Genomic DNA, 14121 nt, shown 5'->3' on the forward strand with positions numbered 1-14121 from the left:
TATCATCGACGTACCTGTACCACACATTAGGTTTGCAAGTCGCCGAGTCCAGTGCCTGTGCTTCGAATTGTTCCATGAAGAAGTTGGCCACCACTGGACTGAGAGGACTACCCATGGCAACGTCTTCCAGCTGTTCGTAAAAATCGCCATTCCATGTGAAATAGCTCGTGGTGAGACATGCATGGAAGAGCTTTTTGATGTCCTGCGGGAACATGGAACCGATGTTCTCCAGAGCGTCGCTGAGTGGCACTTTCGTAAATAACGAAACAACATCAAAACTGACCAGGATGTCGTTTGGCGCAAGTTTCAGTTTCTTCAGCTTCTCAATGAAATGTCCTGAGTCCTTAATGTTTGTGTCGGTCTTTCCCACGTGTGGCTGGAGCAGAGAGGCCAAGTGCTTCGCCAGTTTATACGTCGGTGAGCCAGGAGCGCTAACGATCGGTCTCAGTGGAACGTTGTTCTTATGGATCTTGGGTAATCCATACAGCCGAGGTGGTAGGGCCTCTGTGTTGCGCAGGTTTCTCTGTATGTCCGCCGGCAGAGAAGACGCCTTGATTAATCGATTCGTATTCCGAGTGATACGCTGCGTCGGATCTGCGCTTAGTTTTTGGTACGTCGTCGGGTCTAATAGGTCTCGGATCTTTTGCTCATAATCTTTGGTGTTCATTACGACGGTCGCATTCCCCTTATTGGCAGGCAGTACCAATATACCCTTGTCGGCGTTGAGATTCTTAATGGCTTGTACCTCTTCTTTCTTCAGGTTGCAAGCTGGTGGTTTTGCTCGGTGCAGTATCCTGGCTGTTTCAGTGCCTATTTCCTCTGCCCTTTCACACGGAAGTGTCCGAATGGCTGCTTCGGTGTTGGCAATGATGTCCTCCATAGGTATAGTTCTCGGAATGATAGCGAAATTCCCTCCTTTTTGAAGAACAGACACTTCCTCTTCGGTCAATTGTCGTTCAGTGAGGTTGACCACTGTGTGTGACATGTCGGGAATCGCCTTGTCGGTCTGTTTCCGGCATCTTTCAAACTTTTTCTTTTGCCATTCAGTGCAGCGCTCGAGTTCGTTCTGCATGCTCCTGTGAGTGATGCTGTCGATCTTGTCCCAGTCGTCTTGATGCATTCTGCTACTTAGTTGATAGAAAATGTCCAGAAGTTCCTGATCCGTTCTTGCCAAGTCTCTCCGTGTTGTATGTATTCGCTCACGAAGAAAAGCTCGTTCCATTCTGTCGTAGATACGATGTGCTTGGGAGGTGGTGAATAGGCGCTTGCATCTCAAGAACTTCGGTGTAGCACATTCATCTCGGCACCGTGACAGAAAGGCGAGAGAGGACATCATCCCGAGAACTATACCTATGGAGGACATCATTGCCAACACCGAAGCAGCCATTCGGACACTTCCGTGTGAAAGGGCAGAGGAAATAGGCACTGAAACAGCCAGGATACTGCACCGAGCAAAACCACCAGCTTGCAACCTGAAGAAAGAAGAGGTACAAGCCATTAAGAATCTCAACGCCGACAAGGGTATATTGGTACTGCCTGCCAATAAGGGGAATGCGACCGTCGTAATGAACACCAAAGATTATGAGCAAAAGATCCGAGACCTATTAGACCCGACGACGTACCAAAAACTAAGCGCAGATCCGACGCAGCGTATCACTCGGAATACGAATCGATTAATCAAGGCGTCTTCTCTGCCGGCGGACATACAGAGAAACCTGCGCAACACAGAGGCCCTACCACATCGGCTGTATGGATTACCCAAGATCCATAAGAACTACGTTCCACTGAGACCGATCGTTAGCGCTCCTGGCTCACCGACGTATAAACTGGCGAAGCACTTGGCCTCTCTGCTCCAGCCACACGTGGGAAAGACCGACACAAACATTAAGGACTCAGGACATTTCATTGAGAAGCTGAAGAAACTGAAACTTGCGCCAAACGACATCCTGGTCAGTTTTGATGTTGTTTCGTTATTTACGAAAGTGCCACTCAGCGACGCTCTGGAGAACATCGGTTCCATGTTCCCGCAGGACATCAAAAAGCTCTTCCATGCATGTCTCACCACGAGCTATTTCACATGGAATGGCGATTTTTACGAACAGCTGGAAGACGTTGCCATGGGTAGTCCTCTCAGTCCAGTGGTGGCCAACTTCTTCATGGAACAATTCGAAGCACAGGCACTGGACTCGGCGACTTGCAAACCTAATGTGTGGTACAGGTACGTCGATGATACTTTCGTGGTGTGAAGCCATGGTGAAGAACAGCTCGGTGAATTCCTGAGACACTTGAACAGCCTCCGTGCCAACATAACATTTACCATGGAAGTAGAAAAGGACAAGAAACTGCCATTTCTTGATGTGCTGGTCACAAGGGACGACGAAAACCTGGGACACAGCATGTATCGAAAACCGACACACACGGACCGATACCTGCACAAACTGTCAAACCACCACCCGAGCCAGAAAAGAGGCGTGATTAGTACGCTCGTAACGAGAGCAGGACGAATATGTGAGCCTCAACACCTCAAACGAGAAATGCAACACCTGGAAACTGTTCTGAGGGGCAATGGGTACTCCACAAATTACATTAGAAGTGTAACAGAGCCAAACACTCGGCGAAGTAAGGAACCAGAAAAAGAAATGTCGGGTACGGCCTTTCTGCCATACATTCCCAGAGTGACGGACAGAATCGGCCGTATATTGCGCAAACACGGCGTAAAGACGATTTTCAAACTGACAAGGAAGATCAAAGAGTGTCTTAGATTGGCAAAGGAGAAAAGAGACCCACTTGCAATGTCGGGAATATACCGTATACGATGCACATGCGGAAAAGTTTATGTCGGAATGACTGGACGATCCATCAACACCAGGATCAAAGAGCATAAGCGACATTGCAGGTTGGGGCAGGTGGAGAAATCGGCCGTGGCTGAGCACGCACTGAATGAGACTGACCACGTAATAAAATTCGCCGACACGGAAGTTCTGGCTGTAGACAAGCACTATCACACGCGCTTGTTCAGAGAAGCTGTAGAAATACAAAAACACGCGAACAGTTTCAACAAGAAAGGGGAAAGCCTTAAGGTGAACGGATCCTGGCTTCCCGTACTGCAGCGACCGACCGTCGCAGGTAGCAAGAAGAGAACAGCACCGGAAATGACCACGGAGAAGCCCTCGGACGTTGGCGCGCCAGGTACATACAGTCTGCGGCCGCGAGCTCGGCTCCAGTTCACCACCGGCAATGGAGGGTGAAGCTTTGACGATGCCAGCCACTCGTGCTGGCGAAACGTCAGAAAAATCATTAGATGAACGTCGGCCGAAGAACCCGAGACAGAAGCCAATAGGCAGTTTGTCAAGAAGTGGCCACGAAAGCCTTAACAATTGTGTTTTTTGGTGGTCTTCCACATTCTTCATTTCTTACAATAAAATCATTATTTCTGAACCGTTGAAACCATCTTTTGCACACTGGTTCTGATAGAGCACGATCACCGTATGCCTCGACAAGCATTCGATGTGACTCTGCAGCACTTTTTTTCAAATGAAAACAAAAAATTAATGCTTCCCGCAAATCATCACTTTGTGGTACAAAAATCTACATTTTTAACACGGTGAAAACACATGATGTTGTTTGTTCCGTGTCTTGATGTATAATAAATATCTTTGACAGATATCATACCAACCAGACAAAGAAGAAGAAAAAAAAAATTAAGGCTCGTTCACGACAAATGTTCCCTATCGACACATTTGTATCTTCGTGGTCATTTCATACCAGTACACCTGGTACACTCTACCGTATGTTCCCACCACCACCAGCTACAAAACTTCTACCTGAGTGATTGGTCCACCTGCTGGGTTCTAAGCAGAGGAGTCTGTGGTCCAACAACTATAAAGGAGCAAACTGGACACAGACCATATAAACTGTGGTAACAGAAGTCACGGGTACCTGCTAATGTCACGTCGGACCTGCTTTTCCCTGGCTCGGTGCAGCATAGACTCGATAAGTCGTCGGAAGACCCCTGACGAAATATTGAACCGTTCTTCTTCTCTAGTGTTGCCGGTGCAGGATTTTGTGCACAAACTAGACTCTCGATTATGTCCTATAAACCTTAGACAGGATTCAAGTAGGGCGATACGAGTGCCACATCACTCACTCGAATTGTCCAGAATGTCATTCAAACCGTTAACGAACAGTTGTGGCGCAGTTGGTACGGCACATTGTCATCTGTAAAAAATCTATCATTACTTGGCTGCAAATGGTCTCCAAGTAACTGAACTTAACCATTCCCAGTGAATCATTGGTTCAGTTGCACCAGAGGACTCAGTCCACTCTGTGTAAACACAGCCCACAACATTACGGAGCCACCATCAGCTTGCAAAATGTCTTGTCGACAACTAGAGTCCATCAATTTGTGAGTCTGTGTACGCCCCATGACATTTGAACCATACCATCAGCTCTTACTGACTGTAATCGGGACTCATCTTGTCAGCCCACAGTACTGAAGTTGTTTAGGGCCCCAACCACTGTGGTCAGGAGCCCAGGAAAGGTGCTGCAGGGGATTTTGTGCTGTTAGAAAAGGCACTCGAGTCGGTTGTCTGCTGCCGTAGCCCATTAATGCCAGATTTCGTTGCACTGTTCTAACAAAAATATTTGTCATCTGGAGCTATTTCATGTCGTGTTGCTTGTCTGTTAGCACCGACAACTGTATACTGCTCTCGGTCGTGAAGTGAACACTCTCACCCACTGCATTGTACGGGGTGACAGGTGATACCTGAAATTTGGCATCTCGTCACATTCTTGACACTGTGGATTTCAGAATATCAAATTTCCTAACAATTTCTGAAGTTAAATGTCCATACATCTAGTCCATAGTCTGCAAGTCTGCATTCAAATTACCTTAATTCCTGTCAAGTGGCCATAATCACACCCGAACGTTTTCACATGAATCAGCTGAGTACAGAGGACAGCTCCACCAATGCGCTGGACTTTTATACCTTGTGAATGCGTACTACTGCAACCTGTATACGAGCATGTTGACACCCTGTGACTTTGGTCATCTTGTTGTATTTCGACTGAAGATGACAAGTAAGAAACTTGTCTAAATATTGTGACACTGTGACGCTACAGTTTGGCAGAAAACACAGAAAGGTTTTATAAACCTAAAAGATTTTATGTTTTACGATGGTGAATGTTCTAGTGTGTGCTCAGATGACCTCTCAATCATAAAATTACTTTCAAAATGATGGAGAGCAACAATCAGTCGTATCCTTTGTAACTTTATTAAGGCAAATCCAGATATTGGCTAGTAACTAGCCATTATCAATGTACTATTTCAGAGTTTTACTACATGCCCTAGTACGTCAAACCCCGTTTTTCAGCCTCCTGTCATTGTCATTCATTGAGTCTTGGATGAACTGTGACAGGAGCTCAAACAACAGGGGTTGAAGTACCAGAGCATGTATTAAAACTCTGACATAGTGCATTGATAATGGCTGTTTACCAGCCGAAATTGGGATTTGCCTTAAGGGGGGTAGGACGTCAAACAGGCCGACTTGGAGCAGGAGAGGCACCACAGTACATTTTAATTTCCACTGTCTATACTTTTACAAATAAATTCATAAAACTTTGTCAGCATGACCAGGAAGGACTCTGGATTCACACTCATAGCAGTGGAAGTTCAAAAACATAACAAAATAATTTTTAATTTTTTTTAGATATGAAATTTCATCTTTTTTTACTTACTGTTCGCTGCATTTGTTGCTATAGGTACATTTTTCTTCACAAGTAAGAGGGGTTCTTTGATGAATTTCGCACAGCATACAAACCATACTTACAGGTGTATGAAACTCTAGACTTTTCCAAATCTATTAAAAACTGGGGTAAAAATTGAGATAATTAACTACAAAATTTGATTTTTTTCTAAACATAAAGTTTAAAACGTAGTAGCTCATTCATTTTTTCATAAATTAAATAGATTCTAGAGTTTCAGACACCTGTAAATATGGTTCGTATGCTGTGGAAAATTCATCGAAGAATCTCTCTTACTTGTGAAGGAAAGTGTACCTATAGCAACAAATGCAGTGAAAAAATGATGAAATTTCATATCTGAAAAAAAATTTATTTTGTTATGTTTTTGAGCTTCCACTGCCATGAGTGTGAATCGTGAACCCTTCCTGGTCATGCTGACAAAGTTTTATGAATTTACTTGTAAAAGTATAGACAGTGGAAATTAAAATGTCCTGTGGTGCGTCTCCTGCTTTAAGTCGGCGTGTTTGACGTCCTACCCCACTTAGTAAGGAAAGGGTATGACTGATTGCTGCTCTCCATTTGGAAACACAAATCGCAGTCATTGAATGCATTCCACATTCCTAATGGAAGGTAATTTGATAAAATTATTTTGTTTCCCGGTTACAGACCCGCAGTTCGAGGGCACGTTCAAGGACGCCAAATACTGTCAGCGACAGTGCAACAGGCAGCCATTTCACAGGGATGTGGGGGCGGTGGCAAACTCCGCAGTGCCCGGTGACCTTGCTGCTGCCGACTTGCACTTTGCCACAGATGAACACAGGTCAGTACCTCGTGAGGTCATCGTGTCCTCAACAACTTCAGCTGTCACCTCCCATTATTATTAATCTATGAGTGATTCAAATTATTTATGCCCCTCCAGTCCAAAAAGTTTCAGGCCCATATTAATAAAAAATGGAGAAAGTTAGGGTGGTGGTTTTAATACTTCAGGTGTTCTCCATAGTTTGCCTCCCCCCCCTCCCTCCCCCCACCCCTCCTCCATTATACGGCCATGAGACACTGTTAGAAAAGTCCTCATTTTGGACATCGTTCAATTCGTGTCTCGCAATGGCTCGAATGTAATTGCATGGATAAACAAATCTAGTCAACAAGACACGGCAGGAAAACGAACGTACAAAAGGTAGGTAGTTTGCAAGCTTTCAGAGCCAGTGGCGCTTCCTTCCGGCAGAAGGGTTGAGAGGGAAGGAAGACGGGTTAATGAAAATGACCGGCGAGATTTAGGAAATGTGGAGCATTCAGAAAAATTGCCCGGAACTCCTAGTCAGGGGACGTTTACCAGAGAAGATGAGAAGGAGACTGATTGTTAGGGACGGCACCGGATGAGATTTGAAAACCTAAGAGCTTAAAGCTAGAAGCCAGGGTAAGTTGCAAGACAGGTTTGCACACATTAATAAGAGTGAGAAGCTAAGTGCATTGTATGTGATAGTGATGGGAATGGGGCAGCAAAAAATAGACAGGTCAGAAAATGAAAGTTGTAGAAAACCAAAAGGGAGTGAAGAAAGGAATAGTTACTGTGAAGAAATTCTTAGACTGAAGAAATTAACGTAAATTAAGGTCATGTGAGTGGCAAGAACAGAGGATGTGCTGTAGCGCCACTTCTCACCTGCGGAGTTGTGAGAAACCGGTGCCTGGGGGAAGAATCCAGGTGGCGCGTGTGGTGAAACAGGCACCGAGGTCTCGATGTCGTGTTGTGGAGCACGTTCTGCGACAGGGTATTGTATGTCACCAGTTCACACCCTCTGCCTATGCCCGTTCACCCTAACTGATAATTTGGTGGTGGTCCTGCCGATGTAAAAAGTCAAACAGTGTGCACCTGACAGCTGATACATAACGTGTCATTTCACTGGTGGCTTTCCCTTACATACCATCTGGTAAGTCTCCCCTGACCTGGGTTTCTAGGCAACTTTTACAAATTCTGCCCTTCTACATAACCCTCACCAGTCATTTTCCTTCACCCCTCTTCCTTCCCCTTCAACCATACTGCCAGAAAAGGAGCATGGCAAGACTTGAAATCAGACAAAACACACACACACACACACACACACACACACACACACACACAGCCAGTCACTGGCATCCTGGCTTCAGCTGCCAGAGACTGTGGTCATGTGTATGTGTGTGTGTGTGTGTGTGTGTGTGTGATTTGGCTAATTTCAAGTCTTCCCGTGCTGATTTTTCCCAGAACATTCGGGAGGACGACGGTTCAATCCCGTCTCCAGCCATCCTGATTTAGGTTTTCCGTGATTTCCCTAAATCGTTTCAGGCCAATGCCGGGATGGTTCCTTTGAATGGGCACGGCCGATATACTTCCCCGTCCTTCCCTAACCCGAGCTTGCGCTCCGTCTCTAATGCCCTCGTTGTCGACGGGACGTTAAACACCACTAACCTAACTAACCTTTTTCCCAGAAACAATTTGTCTGTGTTCTGCATTTCAGTTTATGTCTGACAGATGTCCATGCATCACCATTTTTGTACAGAGTCAAGGTGTGGTGGATAAACTTCACACACACATTACTCTTCTTCAAAACATTCTCAAGAATGTCTCGATCACTCGATTTATTGATGTTCCTCCAGCACAGCGTATGACACAACACCTTGACAGACTACAGCTGCACAGCTTAACACCGCACGCTAACAACTCACAGTTTGAATGCAAATCTATTGTTTACAGCTGTTATTTCATGAAGCCACAGTAGTTAACTGCATTAAAATTTGCTTATAACTCAGGAACAAAATCATTCTCAGAACTTTTTTGAAGGATGGTGTATGTTTACTGCCAATATCTTATGGTATTGCTGGATAGTTGTAAGCTTTCTTATCTTGCCTAGAAAACAGACAAGTGATTAAAAAATAGCCAGTGGAAAGCTTTTGGAAACCTCAAAATGCACTCAAAGAAAGTGACATTTGGTGGTCCTAGTTATTCATTTCTGTGAAAATAAAGTGATGGATTAACAGTGCCCTAGTAGGACTGCACAAGAGCTTTTGCACTTACAAGAGAGTAGGGGCATTTGTAGAACTTTACACCTTCTCTGCCCAAATGCACTCTCTTTCCTTCTCGTCCCATCCGGTACATCTCCCCTGACCCGTGATTTTGGATGACTTACCCGAAACCTACCCCTTTTCCTAGACCTCTCCAGTCCTTTTCCTTCACCCCTCTTTCTTCCCCTTCAACCCTCTTTCTTCCCCTTCAACCCTTCTGCCTGAAGAAGGAGCCACTGGCTCCGACAGCTTGTCTATTAAAACCTTCTTTTATGTATGTGTCCTGCCGCTGCTTAGTGAGTAGATTTTTTGTCTATCCAATTAAACTACCATTATGTACTAAATTCAAGTTTATTTCTTTCCAGTACCTCTCTTGCAATAACACACTCAAAGAAGAAAAAAAAAAAAACACCTGCCTCACTGAAATTGTGTGAACGGGATGGATATCAGTAGCTGTGGTGTACAAGTACAGACAAGCAAATGATTGATTACAGTTTCAGATAAATTGGATGATTTGTTCAAGAGGAAGATCTTCACAAATTGAGCAAGTCGGTAATGTGTTGGACCACGTCTGGGCCTTCTGCAAGCAGTTATTTGGCTTGTGTAGCGGGACTTTGAATTTCGCCGCGCTACACTCGTTCCCTCAGATAAAAAATATCCCGTCGCAGCGGTATGAGCACTCGACGGCAAAGAAACTACTAAAATTGTAACTCTTTTTTTTGTTTTCTATCCGTTTCAATTGTCTCTTGATAGCCGAAGCTTAAGGCAAACGTGATCTGATGCTGACGTAAAAAACTTAATGGCTAATCTTGATCTGATTGTAATGTGTAGACATTGTGGAAGTTGTTAAGAAATTAGGAGGATGGAAGTAGCAAAGTAAATTAAATTGCATACAGTATCAAGATGATTTTAATTGGTATAAATTTGAAATTCCTGGACTATTGCAAGATTTCGGAGCAGACTTTTCACACAGAAATGAAGGAGATTTTTGAAGACCTGGACGCCGCACTAAAGAAGACAAGTTAACCTGGTAAAGGATGATTTATTTACGCCACTTCCCCATGTCAGTTACATTTTGTTATTCTCTGTTTCTTTTCAGTAAGTTTTGTAGTGGAAATTGGTTTAACTTTTGCTCAAAAACACCACAAGGACCACCCCAACAATAGCTTTTCCGAATAACGAAGTCCGATTTGCTTTTCATTCTTTCCCTTTTTCACGGTCTCTCTCTTCTCCATTTATTTTTTTATTAACCACTACACTTGACATTTATTTATAGAATTTTTGGGTGTCCTCCTAGGAGTATCCTGCCAAATTCTGTCCAATTTGCACGATATACTGTCAAAATCCCAAACTGGTTGGAGGGTCCTACCCATAATGCTCCAAACGTATTCAGCTGGGGAAAGACCTTGCTGGCCAAGGTAGGCTTTGGCAAGCACGAAGACAGGTAATAGCAGGCATTGTCTTGCTGAAATGTAATGTGAGGATGATCTTGGCACGAAGGGCAATAAAACAGGTACAGAGCTATAAGAGTGCTATAGATGACAACCGAAGGGGTCTCACTATGGAAGGTAATGGCACCCCCACACCATCACCCCTGGGTGTCCCGCTGTTTTTTTTTTTTTTTTGTCATCAGTCTACTGACTGGTTTGATGTGGCCCACCACAAATTGCTTTCCTGTGCTAACCTCTTCATCTCAGAGTAGCACTTGCAACCTACATCCTCAATTATTCGCTTGACGTATTCCAATCTCTGTCTTCCTCTACAGTTTTTGCCCTCTACAGCTCCCTCTAGTACCATGGAAGTCATTCCCTCATGTCTTAGCAGATGTCCTATCATCCTGTCCCTTCTCCTTATCAGTGTTTTCCACATATTCCTTTCCTCTCCGATTCTGCGTAGAACCTCCTCATTCCTTACCTCATCAGTCCACCTAATTTTCACCATTCGCCTATAGCACCACATCTCAAATGCTTCGATTCCCTTCTGTTCCGGTTTTCCCACAGTCCATGTTTCACTACCATACAATGCTGTACTCAAGACGTACATCCTCAGAAATTTCTTCCTCAAATTAAGGCCGGTATTTGGTACTAGTAGACTTCTGTTGGCCAGAGATGCCTTTCTTTGCCATAGTGAGTCTGCTTTTGATGTCCTCCTTGCTCCGTCCGTCATTGGTTATTTTACTGCCTAGGTAGCAGAATTCCTTAACTTCATTGACTTCATGACCATCAATCCTGATGTTAAGTTTCTCGCTGTTCTCATTTCTACTACTTCTCATTGCCTTCGTCTTTCTCCGATTTACTCTCAAACCATACTGTGTACTCATTAGACTGTTCATTCCGTTCAGCAGATCATTTAATTCTTCTTCACTTTCACTCAGGATACCAATGTCATCAGCAAATCGTATCATTGAAATCCTTTCACCTTGTGTTTTAATTCCTCTCCTGAACCTTTCTTTTTTTTCCATCATTGCTTCCTCGATGTACAGATTGAAGAGTAGGGGCGAAAGGCTACAGCCTTGTATTACACGCTTCTTAATACGAGAACTTCGTTCTTGATCGTCCACTCTTATTATTCCCTCTTGGTTGTTGTACATATTGTATATGACTCGTCTCTCCCTATAGCTTACCCCCACTTTTTTCAGAATCTCGAACAGCTGGCTGTACTGTGGGTGAAAGCCAGATTGCTGTCCGACCACTATCCGGGGCATATCCAGATATGCTTAGGCCTGGAATCTTATTGGCTAGAGTAGAGTTGTGTTTAGTGATGTGTCTGGAGATGCACTGGACAGCAGTAGGGTACTGACCTGACTGCCACCTACCACAAAGTTCGACAACCAGTTCTTTTCACAGCAGGACCCCTTTGGTTGTCATAGACAGAACCCTTACAGCACAGCACTACACTGACGATATTCTACTACCAATTTGGTGCCCTTCACGGCGAGCCATCCTGGGCGTACATTTCAGGAAGATAATGGGCCACCTGCACATGCTGAGAGTTTCTACCGCTCGTGTTCGTGCTGGCCAAATCCTACCTCTGCCAGCAACATTGCCGGATCTCTCGCTAGTTGAGAACATTTTGAACAGCTCGGGAGATTGACGATCTGATGCATCAGTTGGCCAGAATTTGGCACAATATTCCACAGGAGGACATCCGACAACTCTTATCGATCGACGATAAGCCAAATAACTGCTTTAATAAAGGCCGGTGGACCAATGTGTTGTTGACTCGCTCAATATGTGAAGCTCTTTTTTTCGAATAAATCGTCCAGTTATTCTGAAACTGTAACCATTTGCTTGACTGTACGTGTAATCCACGCCTACCAATTTCCACCCCATTTTAATCATATGTCTGTAGTTTGTTGTAGTAACTAAATCATTTCTTATGTTCATGCTAATCTGTTTCTTCAGCAGTTAATGAGGAAATTATTATTAACTATCAGTACACTCTGTTTTTCTGTTTATCTCTATTTGTTTGATTTTCTCAATGTTTCAGGTCTACCGAAATTCCTTCATTTGAAGAAAGCTATCTTCAAAACGTGTCCAGTGGTGAGGTAGCGATGAAGGAAGAAAAATCGATCCATTTCGTCAGTTGTAGTGCTCCGACACGAGGAATTACCTTACAGTTGGATAATTCCTTCTGCAGTACAGCTTATATGAGCATGGTGGACAATATCTTTTCTGTCTTCACCTGCAGTTCATGCCTACAGAGGTTTTCATCAAAATACAGCCTCATAATGCACGTGTTCATTCACATTGATTGTGTACAGCCACCGTTACACGTTTGTAGATACTGTGGTGAAGTGTTTCTCACTTATCGTGGCCTGAATAAGCATTTGAGGACGAAAGACGACGACGGGACTCTGATCGCACAACCATTTTCTGATACCGGAAAGATGTGTCACTCTAGTGATGTAGTCAGTTCCGAAGACCACGCGCTTGTTTCTTTCGACTCAGTCACTGGTAACAGTTCAAATGAACAAGTCACTAACACGGATCTTGTGGAAAGGGCAGATTCTACTCGACGTAAAGATGACAGCTCGAGCTGCATACAGGCACAACAAAAAGACTGTTACACTTGAGCCTCCAGCCGAAACCTTCTTTAGAAAAGGAAAAACGTCCACACAGTCCCACAAGGGAGCACATCTCATGCACATGCGACTGCTATCTCCCGCCACACTGGCCACTCAGTAACTCGTGTCAGACGGGAACAGAAATCCGGAGTGGGGCACGGAAGTGGGAGGGATAGTAGGCTACAGGTGGGGTGGGGGGGGGGGGGGGGGGCAAGGGAGAAGTCAGCACTGCTTGACGGAGCATGCAGGGGTTAGAGGTGGCAGAACAGGGCCGCCAGGCGCCGCGTCGGGAGGGAGTGGGCGTAACGGGGAGTGGAAAAGGGGAGGAGCACGGACAGGGAGGGAAGAGTGGTGTCGGTGGAGAGCGGAGCACAATGAGGGTGGGGGATGTGAATTGGGAGGAAATTACAGGACAAAAGGGGCGGAAACTGTTTCATCTACATCTACATGGATACTCTGCAAATCACATTTAAGTGCCTGGCAGTGTGTTCATCAAACTTCCTTCACAATTCTCTATTATTCCAATCTCGTATGCCGCACGGAAAGAATGAACACCTATATCTTTCTGTACGAGCTCTGATTTCCCTTATTTTATCGTGGTGATCATTTCGCCCTTTGTAGGTCAGCATCAATGAAATATTTTCGCATGCAGAGGACAAAGTTGGTGACAGAAACTTCGTGAGAAGATTCTGCCGCAACGAAAATTGCTTTTGTTTTGATGATGTTCACCCCAAATCCTGTATAATTTCAGTGACGCTCTCTCCCCTATTTCACAATAATACAAAATGTGCTGCCCTTCTTTGTACTTTTTTGATGTACTCCATCAATCCTATCTGGTAAGATCCCACACTGTGCAACAGTATTCTAAAAGATGGAAGACAAGCATAGTCTAGGCAGTCTCTTTAGTAGATCTGTTACATTTTGTAAGTGTCCTGCCAATAAAACGCAGTCTTTGGGTAGCATTTGCAGTGTTACGTGGCTTTATGCTTAATTACAGACTTACTATTCTGTCAGTTGATTTGTTTTCACCACGTAACGCCCACTGTTTACGTCCTCCTTCATTGCTGAGCGATGTATCACTTTTTGTTCTGACGCCGCAACTCTTCCTTTCCTATATCTTTACTACTTTTTATCTATATAAATGGTGAACTATTGGTTTTGCCGTTTAACAACTTTTTAATAACTGTGGAAGTATTACAGGCATCGGGTCCCACCTAATGTGTCACCCGCCTATACGTTTTACACGAACCTTTTGAGACTCTATCGATCTGTTTACA

At 44.4% G+C, this 14121-nt stretch overlaps 1 protein-coding gene across 1 annotated transcript in view; it reads left to right on the forward strand.

The window, feature by feature from the left end:
• The window catches only part of LOC124720451, a 381758-nt gene extending 368739 nt beyond the window's left edge, over nt 1–13019 (forward strand). Inside the window, exons 23-24 of the mRNA XM_047245803.1 lie at nt 6409–6562; nt 12268–13019. Coding sequence (XP_047101759.1) covers nt 6409–6562; nt 12268–12853 — 740 coding nt within the window. The 3' untranslated portion in view covers nt 12854–13019. The remainder of the gene's footprint in view (nt 1–6408; nt 6563–12267) is intronic.
• The last annotated feature ends 1102 nt before the right edge of the window (nt 13020–14121 follow it).

This window comes from Schistocerca piceifrons, chromosome 11 (assembly GCF_021461385.2).
Source record: "Schistocerca piceifrons isolate TAMUIC-IGC-003096 chromosome 11, iqSchPice1.1, whole genome shotgun sequence".
NCBI classification, from domain to species: Eukaryota; Metazoa; Arthropoda; class Insecta; order Orthoptera; family Acrididae; genus Schistocerca; species Schistocerca piceifrons.